This window comes from Apteryx rowi, unplaced genomic scaffold (genome assembly GCF_003343035.1).
Source record: "Apteryx rowi isolate R43461 unplaced genomic scaffold, aptRow1 scaffold_126, whole genome shotgun sequence".
Lineage (NCBI taxonomy): Eukaryota > Metazoa > Chordata > Aves > Apterygiformes > Apterygidae > Apteryx > Apteryx rowi.
Genome location: NW_020447486.1, coordinates 467,593 through 492,657, shown reverse-complemented (window position 1 = coordinate 492,657; position 25,065 = coordinate 467,593). Strand labels below are relative to the sequence as shown.

General features: G+C 35.5%; 1 protein-coding gene across 5 annotated transcripts in view; it reads left to right on the top strand.

The window, feature by feature from the left end:
* The window catches only part of PPP3CB (protein phosphatase 3 catalytic subunit beta), a 53,329-nt gene that overhangs the window by 24,101 nt on the left and 4,163 nt on the right, over positions 1-25,065 (top strand). Inside the window, exons 6-14 of one of the 5 annotated variants that reach the window (XR_003251910.1) lie at positions 2,487-2,626; positions 2,724-2,801; positions 2,900-2,994; positions 4,750-4,875; positions 7,750-7,827; positions 12,458-12,542; positions 13,413-13,510; positions 23,069-23,130; positions 23,732-23,803. Coding sequence is in view for 4 of the 5 variants with exons in the window: in XM_026055784.1 (XP_025911569.1) it covers positions 2,487-2,626; positions 2,724-2,801; positions 2,900-2,994; positions 4,750-4,875; positions 7,750-7,827; positions 12,458-12,542; positions 13,413-13,510; positions 19,115-19,144; positions 20,833-21,011 (909 nt within the window). In the remaining variant the exon portion in view is untranslated. Of the gene's footprint in view, positions 1-2,486; positions 2,627-2,723; positions 2,802-2,899; positions 2,995-4,749; positions 4,876-7,749; positions 7,828-12,457; positions 12,543-13,412; positions 13,511-19,114; positions 19,145-20,832; positions 22,514-23,068; positions 23,131-23,731; positions 23,804-25,065 lie in introns of those variants that run through there. The other 4 variants (XM_026055785.1, XM_026055784.1, XM_026055787.1 and 1 more) reach the window with 4 other exon arrangements.

Here is a 25,065-nt window from a genome sequence, read left to right as displayed (position 1 = left end):
TATTTAATAAAGGAGAAGTACCCTGTGCTTGTTCCATTTTTGTCAGTGGCAATCCATCTCTTCCTACTCTTATGCATTCTAATGGGGGAGCTGTTGGGAATCCTTTCTGTGGTTTGCTGAAATTTCCTTTTCTTTGGCTATATATAAGACGATTGCCACTCTTCACTGGCCTTCACACAGTTTTTAGGGATTTACTGTGTAATACTACACAGGAAAATTAGGACAGATTAATTAAAAACATGTCTGTAACTTCAAGTATATAAAACTTCTGTGAAGGTGCTTTTTCTTCAAATGTAAAGTAATTTTAATTTGCTATACCTTAATCTACCTCAAAGGCTTTGCTCCTTCTGAATCTGAGCATCCATGTGGAGGAATGGTGCAATTGTATTTAGTAGCCTTGACTTCATAATACATAGGAATTAATTTATATTTAAATATCTTAAGGTATGTATTAAAAATATGCTACCTGTATCTGATAAACACCACGTATAGTGATTCCTGTTCTAAAATAAAATTGTCTTGTTCTCAGTTACCTTAATCTTGTTTAGAAATAAATTAAACTAATTTGGATTGAGATTCTGTTTTGCCACAGTCACAACCTATTCACAAATAGTTAATCAGTAACAAGTATTTTGAATTAACTCATGTGCTTTGTTAACTTTTCCTGGTATCATTGTGTAGAGAAACTCTTAAGTTTATTATTCTGATTTGATGTATGCAATCTGGGTTGAGTAGAATGCAGTGACATTTCCTTAAATTTTGAGATGTCTGAGAAACATGCCGGTTGGTAGTCTGATGTTGTATCTAGTGAAGGAGACACTGATCTGATGTGTATGTAAGTATAATTACTTTTTGCAAGCAGACCTCCTTACTTCTCTATGTTACTGTTCTGAATGCTATGAGAAGCTAGTTTGGGAGAGAGGTGTGTTGCTTCCAGCAACTAAAAATTTTGATTTATAACATCTTCCTCTATCCCTTTGGCCAAAGTCATACGGAAAACCCTTGAAGAATCAGTCAACAAAATTTCTTAGAAATGCTTTCTAGACTTTCAGCCTTCTATATTGCAGGAAACATCAATCAGCAAACAATTGGATCTTCCTTGTATAAATGCTTCAGTTAGTTCCTGGACCCAAATTTATTGCTGGAGGTTTAGAAACTTGATGGTTTAATCTACAGAAATTCAGGTACTTGCAGAAGTTGATGGACTGACTTCTTCAATCTGGAAGGAATATTCCATGCTGGGTTTATCATCCAGTGTGGGAAATGTTAAACCACTGGATTTATAATATGGAGTAAGTCCCAACAACACCTTCAGTTAATACCTGCCTTGCCATTATCTGGCAGGAATTTGTAAAGATCTGGACCTCTCCACTTATGTTACAGGTGGCAGCCTCGGGAGCTCTGATTTTCCAGGGCATGAGAGAGCTTGGCACTACTGCTGGTTCCATATTTGAATGGATTCCTATGGACCGTTAGACTCTAATTCACCAGGTGCTCACCAAACCTCCCTTCGAACCTGTCACGAAGAGTTAAGTGTTCTCTAGTACCATCAAAGTCATCTTCTTTGGTATGGGAGGTAAAGTGAGATTAATGCACTGTCCATCAAAGAACTGTTCCTACATTTCTTGGATAAAATCATCTTGTGAAAAAACTCCAGCTACATAAAGATCAAATAAACTTTACATTGAATTTGGGATATCTAATTTCATTTCTGGGAAATCAGAGGTTGATTGAATGTTACCTAAACAGGGTATTTTCCCTTTGTGTTATCAGATGCTCTCTCCTCCTTCCTCTGCCCCTTTTCGCTGTGGTTACTAGGAAAGTAACAGGCTGCTAAAGCAAGTGTTTCCAAGTGGACCTCTGTAAAGAAGCATCTAGAGAAAAGAGAGAGGAGAAGAAAAAAAAGAGACATCTCTAAAAATGCTTATGGCCCATTCCACCAGGGCCATAGCTGAGAAATAAAGCCTGTATGAAAAATGTCTACGGACAGCTACGCTAGTCATCTCTTCATTACATTGCTAAACAATCCATTATGGAGATGGGTGATTTTTTTTTTTTGGATGGTATATTTAGTCTGTTCTAATCAGTGCTAATTGTTCATAGTTTCTTTTATCAAACCTGTTTTCTGTATTGTTTCTCTTTGCTAATTCCTGGTAATGACTCCAGACTGGTAGATAGGCATGTGCATGAAAAAAGGACCATTTTGTTCCTTGTCTGTAAATCGATCTTCTTATATTACACATATCCATCAGTCTGGAATTCATCTCCCTTCTTCTTAGAACTAATAAATCTTATTGCTTTTAACAGGTTTGGTTCTTTTGGCCTCTGCCTTATTTGATGAGGAGGAGAGGAAAAAAATACAGAACCTACTTCTCTTTGATATGGTTGGGATTTATTCTGTAAACCCCTGGTGTTGATAACAAATGTGTAAAATTTACTCGTTTACTGTTCAAATAATCTTTGTGCTGTTGCTTTTTCTCAAACAGTTAGATAGATTCAAAGAGCCTCCAGCATTTGGACCAATGTGTGATTTACTGTGGTCAGATCCTTCAGAAGATTTTGGAAATGAAAATTCACAAGAGCACTTCAGTCACAATACAGTCAGAGGGTGCTCCTACTTTTATAGGTAGGAGTAGGCTAGGTTTCATTTGGTGTTTTAATACTAATCCTTGCTCCATATTTTTAGAGACTTTCTTTTACTCATAATTGTTTCCATTTCACAGCTATCCAGCAGTTTGTGAATTTTTGCAAAATAATAATTTGTTGTCAATCATTAGAGCACATGAAGCACAAGATGCAGGGTAAGTACTTTGTGTCCTTCAAGAGATTATTCAAAATGTAGAATAAAAATGAACTGTTCTTTGCTGTATGATGTAAAATAATCTGTTTGGTTTTACAGTTATAGAATGTACAGGAAAAGTCAAACTACAGGGTTCCCGTCATTAATAACAATTTTTTCAGCACCTAATTACCTTGATGTCTACAATAATAAAGGTAAGAACTTGTTATAAAGAAAATAACTGTATATAATACTAAAATAGAAATGTGATATTAAAATAAAAATGTCTTACTAAATAAGTCATATAATATCAACAGCTTTTTGCCAGGTAAGAAATTAGAGAACAAAAATTCCCTGAATAAAAGTTACATTATTAAAAAGCACACATAACATAAATCATGATCTCTTATAAAAGTACTCTGCAGCAAAAGTATGGGCAAAAGGTTTCTTTGTGAAAATTGGTGCTGTTCAGTATTTTTGAATGTATCACCTGGTGTTTTCCAGTCAGACAAGGCTTTCATGTGCTGATGGTAATTCACTCCTCTGGTTGTCTTTAGTTTGTGAGCTAGGTAAGGAAGGGAGGCACTGGTGAGCAGTCTCTGCAGGACGTAGTTTGCCTTGTGCCTTATGACATCTGAGAGTCTTTAATTATGGACAGAGGAAAGTACATGCTTACCGCTTACTTCTTTTGATGAAGAAACTTAATAAACAAACAAAAAAACCCACAACGCTCATCAACAGGTGATCACTGGGAAGAAAATGAGAGATGGGGAAGATGCCAAGTTTTGTGATATTACAGGGCCAGTAATGGGTGTGTTTAGGAAATCAGGGAAGAGCAAACGCTGATCTAGATACTGATCACCTTTGGAAATGCTGGCTGGGAGGTGTCAGAGAGAGGGACTTCATTTTTGCCTGTTCTCTGTTAAAGATAAAACTATGGTGTAAAGTTGCGTAGGAGAAGCTTGCTTAATAGCGTGGAGAAAGATTTACAAGTCAAAATTATAGGGGAGCGCTTAATGTGAATGGATGTTATCCAGAGATTAGAGCAGAAGTTCAAGAACAGAAATAATTAAACAAAAATAAAGCCTGCTGAAATGCATGGCATTCAAGTATGCGATGAGTGAATGATCTCCAGGTGTTCAAACAGTGTTCCTTTGAAACCAAGGCCTCTTTCCTAAATTCAATATATTGTGTTTCCTCTCTCCCTTTCCTCCTTCCCCCTCCAACCCATCTCCCAAGAAAAAAACCCCACTCAACTCATGCCACTTATGTAGAGTGATAAACTGTGTATAGTGAAAGATGAGTTGTTGCTGTTATTTGTACTGGTTGTAAAGTAAAGGAGAAATAAAAATAGCTTAGCTGGCTTTTTCCTCTTTTTCATCATCTCTATGGGTATAGATTTTAAGGATCCGTTTTACCTATCAGGTGTTCCCAGTGCAGTGCAAGCATAAATATGGAAATATGTAGTCAACATCTATTTAGCTTTAGAATGCTGCTGTTTTTCTACTGTGCTTCCCCTTCTAGATTTCTGTGGGTTTATTCCTCTCTGTATGAAAGGGAGTCACAGAATCCAGGCTTACAAAAAAAGTAAATGTGGAAAGACATATAACAGGAATAAAACCTGAACCTGGTTATACTCCTGTTTTGAGTTAGGATTTTGTTAAAGTCACTGAAATTACACCTTTTCATGACCTTTTTAGATCTGCGTTTGTTATTGACCTATTTTAGGATAGTACAAAACTATACTGACACTTAGCAGTACCTTAAACCTCAACATTTGCAATAAAATATAATCCAAAGTTCTCTATTAGAAATCTGTTCTGCAAATACCATGAAAAAAGAGAATGGTGTATCTCTGGGTATATTTCATCTATAGTACAAAATAGCACTAAAAAAAGCCCTGTGACTTTGCATTTGTGGTACTTAATAGTTTTAAACATTCTTTCTGAAATGTCTGAATTTTATTGTAGCTGCTGTATTAAAATATGAAAACAATGTGATGAATATTCGTCAGTTCAATTGTTCCCCTCATCCTTACTGGCTACCAAATTTTATGGATGTTTTCACATGGTCATTGCCATTTGTTGGAGAAAAAGGTAGGCAATAGTGGTATATCATTGAATTTCTTTCCTATTTCTCCCAGTTTGATGTTATTGGGAGGATTTATGTATACCAAAGAGAAGTTAATTACATAGTTTTTGTGAAAACGGGTATCTGTGTGTGTCTTTATGAGGCAGACTTCTTGGACACTTGATTACAAAGAGGATTTGGTAGAGTTATTAGGCTGTGTTTTTGGAGGTTTTTTGACAAGTGAAGATGCCATTTCTGAGAAAGGATAGGCTGAAGTACAACCTGTTCTATAGCTTTTGGTTGTTAAGATAAAACTAGGTGGTAATAGAAAGTATAATTCCCGCTGAGAACATGTATCTGCATTATGAAGCAGTACCTAAGTAGATTTTCAGAATTTGAACTTAATATTAAAAACTCTGCTCATATTCTGCAAAATGCTATGTTATATATTGTGTTAATCATGCACTGTAGGTATTGCATTTTTGGAATTATTAAACCTTTTCTCATTTTTTGAGATGTTTCTGTAAAATTTTAACTTTTTTAGATAGTTATCTTTTCTGAAGGTCAATTTGTATATATATATATTTTTTTGTAAAAGATAATTTAGCACAGATCCTCATTTTTTTCCCCTCTGGAGCTGATAACTCTGAATCTAGGACGCTAGGGCTCCAAGTAGTCTTCAGTTAAAAAAACAATGAGGTTAGAGGCTAAAAGGGTCTATTTAAAATCCCTCCACAACAGGAACTGCTCTTTTTGTAGAAGAGATCTGGAAAGCTCTTTAAATTTCTTTCTAAAGTACCCTTGAGATTATACATTTATTTCACATAAACAAATCTAGAATTCTGGATTTGTTCTAGTTAGTGAGCAGTTACAAGCAAATAATTAAGATACTTTTTAGTGTGGTTGACCGATTCAGCAGTTTTTTATGGTTTGCAAACCAAGGGAACTGACAGTTGGAAGGAGGTTTTTATTTATATCTCTTTTAAAAGGTGATGCAGTAGATAACCCTTTACTGTTCCAACTGTTAAAACTGTTTATTTTGATTTTGTTACTGCAGGCAGAAAAAATCCTTTCTGCTCCTCAATGTGTATTTTCCTGTTACAAAAATAGGGTTATTAAACTTTTTGGTAGCAAATTCCATACAAGCAAAATGAGATGATTCTTCACATGTGTGAATAAACTGTTGAATCGTCTTTTGGGACAATTTTTATTCATATAACTACTGGACAATGTCACAGAAGAAAAGTCTAGAGGGCTCTTAAAGCAGTATCATTGATGCTCAGGGACTTCCCAGGTCACAAAAGTATTGGAAGCTGGAAAAGTGTTTGGTAGAAACACTGCTCCACGCTTACTTGCTTTTGTCACCCCTAGCCGTCAGCTGTTAGGCACTGTCCGAGCCAAGGCGCTGCGGCTGGATGAACCTTTGGTGTGACTCGATACGGCTGTCTTAAGTCAACTTTGTTCTAGCGATTTGAATGCGGTAGCTTGCCGCAGCTGCAAGGATTAGTTGTGGGGAGAATTTCTGAGAGTGCACAGTGTGTTGTCTGCTGTGTTGCGGCACTTTGCACTTCGGTGTCTCTGCCTCAGCAACAGGCTCCCAGTTACTGCGTGTCAGAAGGTTCGTAATTCTCCTTTCTCCTGTGAGCCCCATGTTTGTGTGGGGCTACAACAGAATCCGCCCTTTTCCATGCTCTGAACACCTGAACGAGTGAAAAAGGATATGCCGTCATGCTTTTCATTAGGTCAGATATCTTTCAAACTAGCAACTGATTTTTAGTTGTCAATTGTAATGTTCCTGCCAGTCACCTAGTTACAGGTATGACACTGAGTTACCAAGACCATACGGTTTTGAAAAGGCATAGCATGATTCTAGGATGCATTAAGCAACAGATTTTTAGCTCAGAAAACAAAGAATCGGTTCCACTGCATAATGCTGGACCACTTTCATTCAGGAAAAATGAGTTTAAATTGGCTTGGTGTAGTGAGGCTCCAATAGTATGATTAAGGCAAATGGAGAATGTGCTTTGCTGTGAGAGATTTAAAACCAATGGCTTATTAAAAGTCTAGCAAAACAAAGGAAAACGAGTCAGAGCAGTCATTCTTCATGGATATGCTGTGGGAATACTTATCAAGAAAGGAGAATAACTTAGCCAATAACACAGGGATTGTATGAATTAGTGATGAATAAGTTTGGGCAGGAAATTATAAGGTGTTTAGCCATCTGAGTGAAGTTCTGGAATAGTTTCCTAAATGCTTTAGTGGGAGGAAATGCTCAACTGTTTTAAGAGAATCTGATATATGTGTGAAAGATCAACAAAATAGGAAGATCCCTGGAGATAGAAATTATAAGCCTTTTGATACAAGCTTACATACCCACTATATTGACATTTTTAAGGAGAGTTTGAAAAGACATGTAGTTTGCACCATATTTATATCATAATATTTTTATGCTGCAGTGCTTCTGCTAGGTGCCTGCAAGTGCCAGGAATAGAATAGCTTTCCCCCTTTATGCCTAAATTTGAACAGTCAAAATGTTTTCATATTTAAGTTTTGTATAAGATCTAGTTTAAATGAAGATGAATTGAAATTAGTTTTCCTAGTGTAGAAATACAAATGCACAAGAAAATAATTCCTGTCTAAAAGAACTGCTTGTAAGATAGTAGAGAAAGCTCTGCGATGTTCTAGGATTTGATTGTTAGGTGGTGTAATTTTTAGTTGCTAATCTTTCTGAGCTTTTAAATTCTATGATAGTGGATATTTTTGAGATGAGATTACTGAACAACAGTTATGATGTGGGAAGTTCATTTACTATAGTTGCAGGTGACTAGTTACATCCTGTGTGCATGAAAATACTTAAAATTAGATAGGCAATTAATTAAGATTTATTCTTTCCTACACAGTAACAGAAATGTTGGTGAATGTTCTGAGCATTTGCTCTGATGATGAGCTGATGACAGAGGGAGAAGATCAATTTGACGGTAGGGGTCACTTTTAGATACAAAAGGTTTGGGGGTTTTTTGCCTTTTTTTTTTTGTTTGTTTGTTTGTTTGAAATACTTGCAGTACAGTAGTTGATACTTAGACTGGTAATATTACCTGGAATTGGAAGAAAATTATCTTCAGATTGTTTTTAGATAACCAACACTTTTGGGGGGCGGGAACTGTATTTTCATGTTTGTGATTAAGAAGCAGTAATGATATTGTTTGCAAATATTCATATATGACCTMTAGTTGAAGCTGAAACCTTTTTGTGAAAAATTCTCAGAGTTTATCAAAGCTTTAAAAGTATAAACATACTGACCATACTTSCAGAAGTACATCTCATGTACAAGATTAATAAATATCTAAATAGTACAATAGTAATCTAGAATAGTTTTATCATAAGCTCTTACATTTCAAAAACGTAATGTTTTTTCTTCAGTGTAGAGTTGATATAGGTAAAAGTCAGAAATAGTACTTATGGTGAAGTACTGCTTAAAATATGAAATACAAGTTTAAATTTTGGTGTTTGAGTTTAAAGCATAAAAGTTGGAGAACTGTTATATGTATGTTTTATAATACATATTTATATAATAAAATATAACATCTTTCTATCTTGTAAACTGGTACAGTGAATTGTTAAGGAGATGTTTTTAGCATTGTGATGATTAAGAAGTAACATTAAGATGGTGATTAAGATGTATGTAGCATTACAACAGCATATCAGAGACTTCTGGTGTTTTTTATAATACTTAACATCTGAAAGGTTCTCAGACTTGCTTCATTTTATCCAATAATAGAATAGTTTTACTGGATTGTTTGGTGATTGGGGAGGAGGAAGGAATGTTTACAGCAGACTTTGGGAAGTACTAAAGATCACATATAAAAGGTCCGAGAGACATCACCCCATTCTTTAGTGCTTGACAATTACTGTGTTAAAATTCAGTAACAGAATCACACTGTGCTATGCACCTGTATATTTTAGATTGAAATGCATTGATTAGGAGCCACTTGAACTTTGCTGCCATTTAGGTTGTTGCTAGAAATGTGAAAAATCAGAGAGAGAGTCTCAAATGTGATTCTGCAAACAGTTAATTTGTCTTTCATGCAAGTAATCGTACTGAACTGGGCATAGAACAATTAAACTGAATATTTGCAGGGTTGGGCTTTGTGGTTTTCTGAGATGATAGACTTCAGGCTGTCCAGCGTAAATGCACTCATCAGTTGATTGCATATGCCCTGTCTTTAGTATGGTAGTTGCACAGTTTCCTGATTTGAATTATTTTATTCTTCTGTCTCCTTTAACAATTTCTTTGCTTGATGCATATCTCTCAATGCCACCTAGGTACTGTCTGCGCTTTATCTTTCTATGTGAATGGACTTTTTTTTAACTGTTGACAAGCTTTCACTTGTTTATCATAAATTTAAAATATACTCAACAATCCCACTTCTTATTCAATTAATGCATTTTTAAGTGTTGCAATTTTCCATTTTCTTTTTTCACATTTCTTTTCCATTCATTCTTTATTACCACTGCCAAGTTAAATATCTTTATTTTGTCTCACTSACCTTTTTCTCCATCGTTCACTTCCTTTTTTTCTGGACTCTCCATCTGAAGAGCGACTCATATATGGCAATAAAAAAGGTACAGACCAGACAGAGTAGGAATGTTTTGAAATATGACTTCAAAGAACATAACGGTACAAGTTTTAGTGCAGAAAATACCTGCTTGTGGAGAGACATATGTAGTTTTTTATTTTATTGCCCATTTTAATGGGATGTTTATAATGGTTTTATATTTGTTATCAGAAGTCATATTCCAAGACAGCTGTCTTTCTGAGCATGACTTTTTTTCTCCTTTCTTCCATTCCTTTTTTGTAGAATTTCATTCTTTTACCTATTTCTAATACTTTATCTTTGGCCCTGCATGTGTAGGGAGCGTTCAGTTGTCTGTCYTACTCTTCAATAAATTTATTGTGAGCATTTTTTCAAGATTGTGCATGGAATGTGTTTATAGAATGCTCCAAAACCTGGTTTGTATAGTACTTTTAGTTTCCTTAAACTGAGATGTCAAAAAGACTTCCTTATTGTATGTGCAATTTTGTAGATGGGTTGATACAAAATTTACAGAGAAGTCTGCTAACTTAAATTCATAGTCTATCACCTGGTTTTTTCTGCAATCCCAGTGTAGATATTTCCATGCAGAAAAATCCTTCAGACATTACTTATCTATTAATAAGTTTGCTGTCTGTATAAATTTGTCACTTCAAGAGAATATTTTTAATACTTGGAAATACATTAGATTATAGGGGTACTTCTGAAGGTTTTGAAAATTTTTTGGAGCATAATAATGTGAGCGTTTCAAACTTTCTTGCATGGGCCTTAGGAAGGGGGAATAGGAGAGTTCTTTGCTGTATCGCCTATAATTTAGGGCACAATCAAGACATTCTTCTGCAAGGAGATGTCACCTTTCTGTGCCTTTTCTCTGGACTAACCAGAGATTTAGTGGCCACATTAGGATGGCGTTGCAGCCTGAGGTAATACACATTTGGCCTTTTGGCTTGGCTTGGCTTGGCTTGGCTTGGCTGTGTTGCTTCCAGAGGACTCGGACAGTGAAAGCTCACGTAAAAATATCCTAACCCAGCCCTTTCTAGGGCTTAAACCTTTTAAGGTGTAGTGACCTTCCAGAGCTGAGATCTGGGCGCTAGCGCTGCCCGAAAGCTTCTCGGCTGGCATGCGACAGCGCCGCAGCCCTGCAGCCCTCCAAAGGCAGGTGTGGGTAAGGGGGGAAGCTCTGTGCAACTTGCAGTGGAAGATTTGTGGTCCCTTATTTAACTCTGGCCTCTTCAAAAACTCAGAATGATCGCCCTTCTCATTCCAGATCTTCTCCATGTTATTTCAGTAGTGTTCAAAGAGAGAAAGTAAAACCCTTTAGAATTTTACAAATTAAACTTTAACTTTTAAAAGAATGTTTTTTAGTAACAATTGATTTTTTCGGCCTATCCTATTAGAAGTTTTTCCTGGGCCTTCTGTTTTTTGGKTTTTTTTTGGTGTGTGCAGTTCATTAAAGTTGTTCCTTTGTTTAAAAAAATCCTTACTCAATAGTTTCTGGGTTTTTTCTCTTTCATTTAAATGAATTGGCAGATATTTGTCATACCCCAGGCCTCTTTCATCGTGTTCATACAAAGGTTGTCTCTTCCTCCCTTTTCTCTTTGTCTCCACTACACGGTTTTCTTTTGTGTTATTTTGTTTGCCCTGGTATGTTTTTTTTTCTTTGTGTGTTTTCTTTGCTTTGGGGTCCAGGATGGGAAGTCCTCCCACTCTCRTTCCACAGAAGGCCTGGGATCCTTGCAGCTGTGTTCTCCAAGTGTTGCCTGGTGTGCTAGGCTGTATCTGCTCTCAAGGGGAAGCTAAATACTACAGAGCAGGGAAGAAAAATAGCTTCTGCCTTTTTTTGGATGGGAGTAGACAAATTCTAGGATATGCAGCTTTCCGTGGTGCACTTCTGTGATTCTCCTACGTTCTTGCTCATTTGTCTGGCAACTTTTTCATGAGCGCTTTTCTCACGCATTAAAGAACACTGAGATAAGGAGGATCTGGACGCCTGACAGAGCTGTCTGAGTTTGTTCACTCTCTTTTGGCCACCTGTGGTTGAATTCAAAGCATGACTGAGTTCCTCTTACCCTGGTGTGATTAAAACTTTCCCTCCCCAATGACTGATGAGAATTTTGTATTGATTTTAGTTTTGGTGTCTCCCTGTCTGCCTGTGCTTTTTGGGGAGGAATTGGGATGTCAGCAAAGGAAAGGACAGTGCAGGGAAGGGTAACTTTTACTTCTCTGTCCACATTGAACAAAACCAAAATTAATGTTGGAGAAAGGAGCTTCTGTTTTTTAGAGTATAAAGGCAGGCAAAGGTAGCTCTCCTTCCAAATCCCAAGCCTCTTTGCTGAATTTTATCTTCACTTTTATCTGTCACAAATGGTATTTCTCTGCTTGGTGGAATATGCAGTATTTATTACAGATCTTTTGGTATTTGTAAATTCTGCAAATGACRCAAACCTGCAGTGGTACAGAACATAGAATTAGGTAATAAGGAAGGTAACACTGCAAGTATTTGATATTTTATTTTGAGTTGTGTGTGTGTTTTGGGGAGTTCACGTAAAAACAAGGAAACAAACAACTGTTTTCTCTTGGATAACTGTCTGAGAATTAGCACCAAACCTTATTTTTTTGTGGCTTTAATATCTTTTCGGCTTCTATATTGAGCTATAAACCTACAACTTGATATACACAGACGTCAATGAAGAATTTCAAAGGTAAAATGTAGGCGAATGAAATATGATAGTTACTACACTGTAGTGACAGCGATTTAGGTGTTTGCTAGCCTTAGCAAATCATTGTGAACATCCTAAACTTTTTTGTGTCTGTTTTGTGGACACAGAGGTGATGATTATTTTGATGGCATTCTGAAGCCTTAATTTTGTAGCTTTATGGGCCCTTAAGTGTTTGGGTACTGGCATTCTGTCAAGAGTACTGAACTTAAACAGTTGTGTTGAATTTGATGTGCTCTGTGAAATGGTGGCCTAGTGAATACTCATGAGCTTGAGACTCTCTCTTATTCCGTTGAAAGTAGGTACAGCTGCAGCRCGGAAAGAAATAATCAGAAACAAAATCCGTGCAATTGGCAAGATGGCAAGAGTCTTCTCTGTTCTCAGGTAATTACATGACTTCTGCATTCCTAAAACACCTCTTATGTATATGAGGAAAAAAACCCCTCTGTTTCAGGATATTAGATGCCAAGCATTCTTCAGGCAGACCAGTGTGCATCAGAATCTTGTTTTGCATATCGAGGCACCCCATCGATGTTGGGATTTTTGGATAAAGAGTATTTTTAAGTTATCTTTGAGACATGTTTCAGAAGTTATAAATTATCGAACCTGATCTTTAACTTACAAGTTATTTGCCCGGTCCTTTAACTACAAGTGTCTGAAAGGCAATGTCAAAATAGAGAGATGGAAATGAAAGTTGCAAAGGAGAAGGTCAGAACTCTACAAAAGTTTTTGCCATACCAGAAAGTTGAAGACTGTTGTTTTTTTTTTGTTAACTTTTAAAAAATGCCTTTTTCTTGCACGTGTCTAGATCTAGAGATACCATACTTGCATTTCACCAAAACATATAATTTTCCACAGACCATAGCTGTTCAAATAGAGATAATTTTTTAAAGTTGGTATTTCCCAAAGCACAGACACTGTGGAGCAAATTGTGATTTTTTTCTATGGCACTGAGACATGTTGAGTACCTCATGAGGCATTCAATATCAAGTTCAAAGCCAATGAGCCTGCATGTGAATAATTGCTCACAATTTGCCTCAGAATTAATCTGTGTTTATAAGTCCTAGACTGTGGAAAGATGGGTATGGAATAGAATTATCTTCTCCATTTTAATAGTTTAAACTTGAATTTGCATTCAGTCTTGGTATGCATAAAGCACAACAAAAACAGGCTTTTCCCCCTTATTTTATTTTAATACTTAAACTTTTCATGAACAGGTATTTAAGTTGCCGTTGTTGGTTTTTCTTATACCAGGGAGGAGAGTGAAAGCGTGCTGACACTCAAGGGTTTGACTCCCACTGGAATGTTACCTAGTGGAGTGTTGGCTGGAGGACGCCAGACCCTGCAAAGTGGTAATGATGTTATGCAACTTGCTGTGCCTCAGATGGACTGGGGCACATCTCACTCTTTCGCTAACACTACACATAATGCATGCAGGGAATTTCTTATGCTTTTCAGTTCTTGTCTTAGCGGCTGATACAAGCATAGTGTTTTGTGTTAATCAGGCAATGTGAAATGGATACTTAACCAGGGTATAAAACTAAAAGCAAATGAGTTCAGTAGCGTCAGGCCACATTTTTCAGACTTTGAGCTTCCTTAGTGAAGAATTTTTCAGGTGGTGCAGATGCCTCAGGTGGGGTGACCTCATAGATCTGATAATGGAATCTTAAGTTATTTGATCATTACAGATACAAATTTGCAATGTAATTTTGCATCCTTACTTGTCTGCCTTTCATTAAAATGGTTTTATTACATATGTATTAGTATTTTAATTGATAATGTCAAATACTTTTTGATGTTAGCATTAACAAACAGCTACAGGCTGCAGAGTTCCATATTACACTCCATTGGTAGATCAAAATGTGCTGCGTTTTGTACCCTGGTAATTAATGCCAAAGTTTGTTCTCTATGTTGTTTGTCAAATGTTCTATGTATAATTGACCTCCCTGAATTGTCCTTGTAACATGCTGTTTCCTTCCTCTGCAGATGTAGCTGCTTTCTTAGATCTGTCTGTCTCTCTCTAGGTATAGATGTATGTCTGTATAAGTGTTAAAATTAAACCACTATCCCAGACACTTGTCTGTCTCTTGATGTAGAAGCAATGTTGTAGCACCTTGTTTTTGAGGTTTGCTGCATTTGCTGCTGCACATTGTCTGTGCATTTTGAACAATAATGTACTTGAAAAATATTCAGTAATTGTTATAAAATCAGTTGAGAATAAAGGGATTGAATTTAAAACTTGTAAATAAATCAAAATAAAAGGGTGTTATTAAGTGTGCATATATTTTTGCATGAAAATAAAAGAACTGTATACAAAATATACCTGTAATCTGGCTCATTGAATATTTTGTAAAAGTTTTTTTTTTCTTATTTTGTTGAATCATTGGATCCTTTTTTTGCAGAAGACCCATAAATGATTAATTAGGCTTAGAGAGAATGTTATGAGCTTGTACCAAACATATTAAGAGGATGAAGTCCAGGTTTGTGTGCACAACGGTGGATAACTAAATTATAACAATTGGAAACTGGACTTCATATCACTGTGCAGCACTCTTAAACCTCAGTTATTCAAGACTTTTTATTTGCCATTCTCAGGCTTTAATAGAAAGTATAACTGTTAATCTGACCACTGAATTTTATAACCGTTGAAAGATTGTGATGTATTGATTAACTGAATACTCTTTTTTACACAATCTATTTTCCAAGAGTAGCTGCTTTTCTCATTTAGTGATTTAGGCTGTTTATTTGAAAATTTTAAATTTTCTGTATAGGATTTTTAAAAACCTTTCACTACATTTTCTMTTAAACTATCAAAGCTGTTCATTAATGGCTTTGAAACATGAATGTCACATTTTAAGTCATTTTTCAGTGGACATATAATGTCTACAAGTAAGTTTATATGTCCAGTGTATGTATGTGATTGTTTTGTGAATGTCTATAACAAGAAATGGTGTATGTTTCTTAATCCATCCTACTATTCCAAAAGCATATGTTCTAGTTTTAATTTTCATCGTTTAATAAGATACTCTATTATGCTTAAAAAAAATGAGTCTGTAATCCTCTCATTTATTTAACGGATTTTTATCCATGTTTCATTACAAATATTAGAGAGGATCAAACTGACTAGAAAATTTTTTTTAACATAAGATATACAACATTCTACCATTATTGAAGATGTGGGACATTTAGAAAATATGGAAAATGCTTTTTGGATTTTTGTGGGTGTTTTTTTTCTTCACTAGAATTTTTGATGGCAATATTCCTTGATGCATTACATTAATATACCTCATCTGTTTTAGCCATGTTAATTGTTCAAAATAATTTGTGCAAATGTTAGTTCTCCTTAAGTTACAGTAACTTCTTTCTTATTGATAAAAATTTTACTGTCTCTGTCTTCAAAAAAGTAAACTTTTCCAATGATTATGCTCAATTGCAAAGGTAGAAATAAAACAAAAATAAAGTAAAACTTCACTAATTGATACTTTTCTAAACCACCACAATATCAGTGAATTCATGTTCTTGGTAAAAATAGGGTCACCGATATTATAGTAGGGTTTTCTTATTACAAATATTTAATTATTTTTTCAAGTATATTGTAGTATGTTGATCAATATATTATCAATAACTTAAACTAGTCTAGATTTGAGAAAATAAAATAACAATATTGATTGATGTAGTATTCTTGCTTTTCCAGTTGTTTTATTCACTTGAAATTCACAAAATTCACAAATATGTCATGCTTTTTCCAAGTATTAGATGTGTTTGTTTCTCAATGCTGTATTGGGAAATGATTTATTTGTACTGTGAAAGCTATAAGAAATGGAGAGTATATCTACATTTTGCTAGAGAGCTGGGCTGGAAATTTATCAGTGCAAATATATATGTAGGCATAAATGCAAAATTACACTTTCTTACGTGTATAATGGTGACTAACAGTTGCTTTGACTTCAAATTTAGGAAGTGTAATTTGGACCCAGTTTCACATTTTTGGACAGGAAAAATCTCAAGGGATTTTATTCAGAGATATCACTAAATGAATACAACTAATTCTCAGTGTCAGTAACCTATTCTGCGCTAGCTCTTAGCGGGTGCCACTGCCCTTTCAAGAATTTGTCCAGGCACGCCGCATACCCGTCGCGAGCTACTGGCCGTTCTCAGGGAAGCCCCACTGATGCCTTGTTGGCATGGACATGATTTAGAGCAGGGTACCAAAAGCATTAGTCAGTCAGACACAACTACTTTATGGAAAATGATTGAACAGATTCTTACAGCAAAACAGGTGTCCGAGAGTAAAATAGAAATTCTAACTCTAGTGAAAGGCTTAAACAAAGACAAATAGATTTAAAAAAAWTTTTTTTAAATAATGCCAAACTACATCATCCTATGGAACAAGTCAGTATATGAGTTATTCAAGAAATATGTAGATGTACTTCTGAAAAAGGAATCAAAGGTTATTTCTACATAGCTTTAGTGTACTAGGATAAAACTAGACTTGGGGCAATCATGGCCTYTGTATGTTTCTGTTTTTTTTTTTAATGTGGATTTATGGCTTTCATTAATATGTTGCTTGCATAAAAATAGCTAAAATATTGAAGACCATACTAAGTACTGTTCTTTAAAGAATAATTTCCTAGTGACTTATTCCTGGTGACTTATTCCATGGAATTAAACGATCAACATTTGTTTAGCAAGCCTAAATCCTGATTCAGCAACATACTAAATGCAAACCTAAATTTAAACTTGTCAGTACTTCCATGGAAGTCAGTTGGACTAGCCAATACTTTCTATTGGAGACTTTAATTGCTGCCCTTGCTATTAGTCAGAGGGGTGGTAAGATAGTTTGGGGGGTTTTATTTTTTATGTTGGCTAGGATTTTACATCAGATCTGGCCTTTAATTAAAGGGGGAGTGCGGGCTCTGCTTGAGGAGGGCAAAGCCATGGAGCGATTTCCTTGGAACATTCGTATTTAAAATTTGCTGTGAAGGTGAGAATTTTCTGAGCAAAGACTTCAGGAATCTCCRTTCTATTAAAACAATGCAGTGTTTATTCTAGCTTTATCAGGGTTTACAAGGGATAGAGTTTTAATTAAGAAGTACCTGCAAAAAACCCAACAATATTGTTTTCCAAAAACACTTTACAGTGGTTTTTTTAATGCTTGTATTTTCCAGTCAGTTTGTTCTTTTATTTCAAGTTGAAATTTTTCTTTTTCTTAATTGCTGTGTATATTGCAAGATCTTTCTAGAACRATAGTAGTGCAAGTAGAATGAATTAGGTGTAAATTCTGAAATTTGTGTTTATGACAAGGCTACATAACTTACAGAGGTAAATCAGTATTCGTGATCTTTTCAGGAAAAGATTGAAAACAAAGACCCCACAGGTAACAGGAAATGGCGGAAAGGGATGTTTTTAATGTAGTTTTGAATTTATATGGCAAATAGATTATGATAACTTACAGTATGGAAGTATATATTTGGCCTTTTAAAATAGATCTAAAACTAATTTATTTTTACAATTTGAGAAAGTCTTTTTCCCTTAGTGTCTTCATTCATTCAAGTGGCTTTTTGCTTCAATTCTGGGCTTGCCCTTGTCTCTTTAGATTTAGGTGCAGGAAAGGGTTTTTTTGGTAACTTGGACTATGCAGTTTGTAAAAGTTAAAATACTGCATTATGCATATGTATTTCACAATATTTTTACTACAAATTAATGTAGTTATCTTTCATTTCTGCTCAGATAGTCTAAAAAAAAAGTTATGTGTAACAGGTTGTGTTTTGTGTTTGAAAGGAAATGAGAAGTAATAAACTTAGTTTGCTTTGAAGAATTCTATTCTGATCTAATCTGAGGTTTCTTATATAATTGCTTTCCCCATCATTCACTTTAATATTCCTTTATGCTTTCTGTTGTTTACAATATATATCAAGAATCAAACAGGTTTAATACTATGTATAATATCTTCTGATAATAAATTATGGGATTAGAGGCATGACAGACAGTAGGGGAGGTAAAAAGCTGTTGTTATTATTGGAATTAACTACAGTTTAAGTCTTAGTTGCACATGGTTTGTTTAGCAAGTCTGCACTAATAAAAGATTATTTTGGTAGTCTAAAACCTTACATTAAAGCTTTGCTGACTTTTCGAGTTAAAACAATTGAAAAATCTTACACCTAAGAAGTTACAGCTTTTGTCACAGTTACTTAATTCAAAGAAACAAGTAGTAAGCTAGATTTTTCTTTATGCTTACATGAATTCATACACCAAGGATATGTTAAACTCAGACCTCTTCCTGCTGTAGATTTTGTTGTCGATCCACCTAAACACTTAATCTTACGAGACTTTGCAAACATGACTTCTAGATTTGTCCTTTATGGTTTAAATTTCACAAGTTAAGTTTATCAGAGATACCTATTTTAGCTTAAAATGCAATGAAAAATTGAAGTACTAGTTTAACTTCAGAGACAAAATATAAATAAAACAAAAGATATTTTCTTCTTATTAGAACACTGATAGCATTATTTGTATAGCATCCTTATTGGTACTTTAATGAAGCTCACGAATGCATTTTGAATTATCAGAGATACTAGTTTCAAATAGTTCTTTTTTTTTAAACCATACCACAACTTTAACATTAGTTCAAATTTTATGTTGCTGTCTTAAAAAAAAAAAAGAAAAGAAAGAAAGAAAACTTCTAGAAATATATAGTTGAGTAAATGAAGTGCCAGTTAATTAGTGTTGTTCTTGATAAACTTGTAGTTGATAAATTGTATTAATTAAAATATAGGAGAAGTTTCGCTTAAGCTTAATAAAACAAAACCCCAAACCCTTAATTATAATTTAAAATTATTGTAATCTAATCTGGCGTAGCATACTATATTAAATTGATCATTGCCTTTTCTGCTATGCGATATTACACTCTTCATCTTTCTCATTCATTTTGCATGCATCTGCTCACTTCTGTACAGCCACTGTAGAGGCAATTGAGGCTGAAAAAGGTATGATCAGAGTCTTTGCCATTGGCAGAGATCTGTGGTGTCTGGGAGGGAATTCAAAAGTACTCTGTGTGGGTTTGTTTTACTTTCAACTTGCACAAGCAGAGATGAATCAACTGTATTGATTCATCCCTTTTACATGTAACATTCATTTCTAGCTTTAGGATGATGATTACCTGTATTAATATTTTAAGGAAATTGGGTTTTTTTCTGTTTTTTCTTTTTCTTTTTTTTTCAATACAAAATATGCAGTAGTTTCTGTTTTTATTTGTATAATAGCATGTTGTGATATGTGGTGTTGTCTTGAAGTCCTTAAAAATGGTAGYGTTTAATTTTTTTTCTGCATTCAACTGCAGGTGTTTTTTCCTTTTGGGGGGAACACACAGGGAAGGAGGGTTGTTTATGCATGCCTCTTCTCATAAAATTTATTTTTAATGGCTTCAAACATAGTTTTTTAAAACTTTCCATAACACATCTGGTAGTGCAAGACATATAAATACAATGTTTGCTTTTCCTGGAGATTTTGAACATAATTCGATGACCAAATTTGCTTCCAGTATATATGCCAATTTGCCAGTAAGAGGCATATTAAATTCTATGGATTATCAGTGCTGCTGTGCTAAAAAAGTTGCTGTATATACATCCTTTGTTAGTGGTGCTGACTAGAATGCCATCAAATTATTTGGTATTCAGAGTATTCAGCTTCAGATTGTCATTGAAATTTTTTCACAGATATTTTAATTTCCTGTTGCTCAGTATTAAATGAAGTGAATGCCAAACAGCATAGCAATTGAGAAAGCTACCTCAGTGTGTTTCCAGATTTGGTTGCAAAGCAACATTTAATGACTGTATGTTTGCTTTTTTAATTAAGGAAGTCAGATCTCCTAAAGTATAACCAAGGGCCATATTCTGTTCTCAGACACATGTGCAAGAGGTTCCGTCGTTGTGAGTGGAAAGCTGTCTTAAATCTCCAAAGAGTTATTTTGTCCCAAAGACTCCAGTCTTACAATGTGGTCAACCATTTTCAAGTCTAAATTCAACTGCAGACCTCATGCATTAAAATAAACAGTAGAAAAATAATACTTTAAATACATATGTATTTAAATGATACCATTTTTAAATGCAGTGCTAACCCAGTGACTGTGGTTGTGTCCATTTCAACCATCCACACGATTAGCACAGAATGTGAACCATATCCTGCAGTTTTGCCTGCATGAAAACTGCAGGATCAGACCGTCAATGTGTATGCAGGATGTAACTCTATTATTATTTTTGTAACTCTTTGCTGCTTTGCCTCCACTGCACTTGCTGTGCTGCTTAGATCTTACTGACATTCCACTGAGGACCACGGGGATGTTATGATAAGCCTGATGCACTCAGCAGCAAAAACAATTGGTGTCTATAGCTGGCCACCCCAGGGACATGCAGAAGCAATCAAGTGGGTTGAAGTCCCTTGATTCCTACTTGCAGAATATTTGCCATACTCTGTCCTTTTTGTCGTAAGCTGAAATCATGATTGCCACTGAACATTTCAGGAAAGCAGATTAGATAAGCTTTTACTAATACAGATACAGAGCCATAAGTTTCTTTGGCTGATTTCTTACCTATTTTTAAAAATCATTTATTAGAAAAAGTGTATGCTTTCATCTTATTTTTCTATTACTGACATATCAAATTTGCATTTTGTTAAGCAATACGAGGATTCTCTCCGCAACATAAAATCTGCAGTTTTGAAGAGGCAAAAGGTTTGGATAGGATCAATGAGAGAATGCCACCAAGAAAAGATGCTCTTCAACAAGATGGTATTAATACTRTAAACACAACAAATGCCAATGGAAACAATGGAACTGGCAACAACAATGCTCAGTGACCACGTCGGCTTCTGGTTTACTCACTTATGTCTTGCCTGAGAATTCCTCGATTACTGCTTTTTGATGTGACAACAGATGAAATAGCCAGGGGGATCAGTCAAAGTGACTACTTAACGTGAGGTGGAAAACCGCCTAACTTGACCCCGCTGAAGAGAAACCATCCTGCTTTTGAGACAACAGCCCCTCTCTTTATGTGGTGACCGGACCTGCTGGGAGCGTGCTTCATGTATTTACAGAAAATCCATCACTGGCTGCTGAATCTTGAGATCTGGGGAAATAATTGGGCTGTTATCACTAAAGCACATCTAGACTAGCATCTTATGCTTATCGTTGTCAACACTTTAAGTTTACAAATGGGATTTTTTAGTAGCGCTAGTTTGTTTGTTTGTTTTTTTAATCAGACTTTCAAATACAACCCTAAGAGCTAATTATTTATTAATGGACATTGGTTTCATGAAATGTCTTTAAAACGATAGATTAGAATGGTCTTAAAATATCTGAGGCTGCAAAAACTGTATTTTAAATAGACAGAAAAAAATGCCAAAAAAAATCTCAGTTGGTCATTCTGTAAAATGCTGACCTCAGGTTTACTCCTTAGATGTTGCTAATATTGTATTCACTGTATTTTTTAGTTACAGCTTATCGGAAGATTTCTATGTAGGAATGTTTATTACTTGAACACAGATTAAAAAAAAATATTTAATTTAGAAACTTTTTGCCCAGCTTTTTCAAGACTCCTCCCAACCTTGAATTTTAAAAAAGAATATTATATATACTAATTTTAAAAGTAAGAAAAATATGGAAATGTTAATTTTAAGGTACTTTTAATTGAACTTTGTACATTATGTTTAAGTAAATTTTGATTCATATCAAGTCTGTAAAGCTTGGCATTGTATTTTGTGTATGCATGTTTTCATTTTGCAAATATTTAATATATAGACCTATGATGTACATCTATAGGTTATGTAGATGTTATGGGTACTTTTAGTTTATTGTGAGTATTACAGTTGCATAAATAGCTAATAACCACTGGCCTGAATAGCTGCAAGCTTTTTATTATTTTTAAATCTGTAAAGGAACTGAAACTGTATTGGACATACTTTCTGTTTAGGCAAAGCAGTGCGTAAGCAATTGCTCTGTTCAACTGCTAAGGCATTAGTGAAAGTGTAAACTTGAGACTGCATGTATTTTGATATCTACAGGACTGCTTGGTTAAAATAAAAATTGAAGCCCTGTGCTGATTTGTTCACAAATAATGGACTGTACTGATTGCCACTGTACTTTGTTATATATTTTGGCATTTGCTACGTGTCTTTCTCATCCCCTGGAACACAACTTGAAACTTAAGTCACTAGAGTTCATCTCCCTTTTTTGTTTGCCATAAAGTACAATCTGTACATACCCCTGTCTAAGTTGGAAATTTTATGCATGTTCTGAACTATTCAAGTATTTTATAAACAGTAGCACACAATAAATTTTGTGCATGGGCTGCGGCTCCTATCATTGTGTATTGGTTTTATTTGGAATACTTAGGTCTAATCTGACCCAGAAAATTAGTTAGAAATACTCTTCAAAATTTAAGCTATCCAAAAGTCTGAAAAGTCAATTTAGCTTGCAGAGAATTAGTTTAATGTAAATGATATTCAATTAAGAATGCTATTGCTTTCTTCTTTTGCTTTTGAGTTCTTTCTCATAAATGAAATACCTAAGCATTTTCTGTCGGCTAAATTGGACATCCGTTGTTGGTTTGAACAAACTGGAAGGGCAGCGTCGGCTGATCCTACAGAAAGGCTGTTAACTGTAGCCATGTTTTGTGTGTTGGTTTGAAATGAACATTCAAGATACCAGTGAAATGTGTTAAGGTTGCTTTTTGGGTGAGGGAGGACTGTTTGTTTTGATAGTACGTATATTATTGGATTTAKTCTTTTTGGTATAGTCTCTTTAAAGATAAATATGAAAAGCTGCTGAACAGGATCAGAATGAAGATAAAGTAAGATGAAAATTGTGACACACCAGTGCTAATAGAGTTTTAATATTTGATTTTACTTTATTGTAGACGCATTCTAATTGGAAACAGTATTCTTAAAGTCTGAGTGCAGAAGACCAACTTATACAATGGTAAGTGTTTTTCTTTTCTTTTTTATGAGGCACCCTCATACTAGTGAGCCATATAGTCTTTGCATGATGTTGTGTTAGAGCAGAATTCAACACCTGTTACCCAAGTACAACTAAAGATTTACATGATGAAGATTATGATGGTACCTTTCTCCTTGGAGGTGCTAATGGAAAATTTCCCAACCCTCTCAAGACAGTATTTTTCATGATTTGATACTCTTAGTTTTGATTAATATTCTGACTAGCTGGAATTGTGTATGTGGAGAAAATACAGATACAGTCTTTGTCTAGGAAGACCTCAGCGTACGTGGAGAGCACGGGTTTGGATATGTGTTGGTCTGTAAGCGCTCTGCTGCAACGGTGCTGGCTTCCTTTAGGATCCTCTTGCAGTGTCTGTTGTCTGTTGTAGTTTTTGCCAGGTGTGAAGGGAGATGTGTAGTAAAGGAAAATTTCTTGGGCAGTTGTCAGCCTGTTCGGTCTTCACAATGCTGCATCTCTCCTGTTGCTCTTTCAGCAAGTGGTCAGTTAGATAAYAGGGTTATGTCTGTGGGGTTTCTCTGTTTCAAAAGTAGGTATTCATTTTTGGCTACTGTGTTTCTGAAAGGTGGAGTCTGGAGCTGTCTCTAATTCTTGCATGGTTGAAGAGAAAAGATTATATCCTCCCTCCCAGAAAACGGTAAGTAGTTTTGCGTTGTTTGCTTTATGCTTTCAGTGTTATAGGGAGAGAAAAAAAGCTGTGTGCCATTACTCTGTTCTTCRTTAGGGAGGGGAGAGAGCTTGGAAAAAGTTCTGTCAGCTTTTGCGTCCTTTGGCCATGTGAGACATGGCTGGTTCCTGGTTTGAGTTGGAGCAGTGAAGGCTTTTCTGCCTCGCACTGGGCTCGCTGGACCCTGCGTGGCTCCCAGGGAATATGCTGCTTCCTTCCCTGAACCCCTAGGTTAAAACATTATCTGCAGTGCACTTACCTGTACTGCACTGGCAGTGTCTGAGGGGGGCTCTCCTAGCCATTCAGAGAAGGGTAAATGCATTTTAGTGAAACTGAGAAGCTGGCCCAAACGTACAGAACGTGCTCGGTTTTCTCTCTCATTTTAAAGCAGGGCTTTGTGCTGGTGAGAAAACTTGCTGCCACCTGGTGAGCCAAACGGGCAAAACCAGCCTAGCTCATTCAGCCTACACGTAAACGCACCACCTCACCACCCAAAGTAATTTAGTGTTAAGCAACAGCTTTCCTTCAAGCTTCTGAAATGCCAAATTGTGAAGCGGACAAATCGCTCTAGCCTGCGTATTCATTTGGGAAGAAGGGGACTGGCCTCTTCAGCAAAACGACAGACAGCCAGGAGTGAGGCTGTTTTTCTCTTAGACAGGCCCCTTCTGGTTTTAGTCTGAACAGTTTTTGAGAGGAAGAATCTCTTAAATGGCTTGCTTTTTTCTTATGTTTAATCTTGGACCACTATTAATTATGTTAGTTACATGTAAAAGGATTTTTTTTTTCAGAGGCAGGATACAGAGTATTTGTTTATTGTCTCCTTACCATTTTGCTATCATTTCATTATCATCAGTCATTCAATTGTTGTTACACATTTGAGAATTCTCTGTTTCTAGTATGTAAGCAAAACATAATGTTTTGGCATAAAACAGATGAATGGCATCAGGAAACAGACCCCAGTTGTCTGTCCATTTTCTTGCAGTAGTAGGATGCATGACCTAGACCTCAACGTTCTGCTTTGAATGACAAATGAATTGGTGGGAATATTTTTAGTCACACATGAAAAGATGTAGATACACTAATAGGCTTTAATTATTAAATACTAAACTTTTTTTTTTTTTACTTGCAAAGAAGTTTGCTCAAGATCAAAAAAACAAGAAACAAAATTTAAGAGAATCTTAGTCAAGCTTGGAAAGGTATTGATATATATCTCACAGTGGATACTTATACCA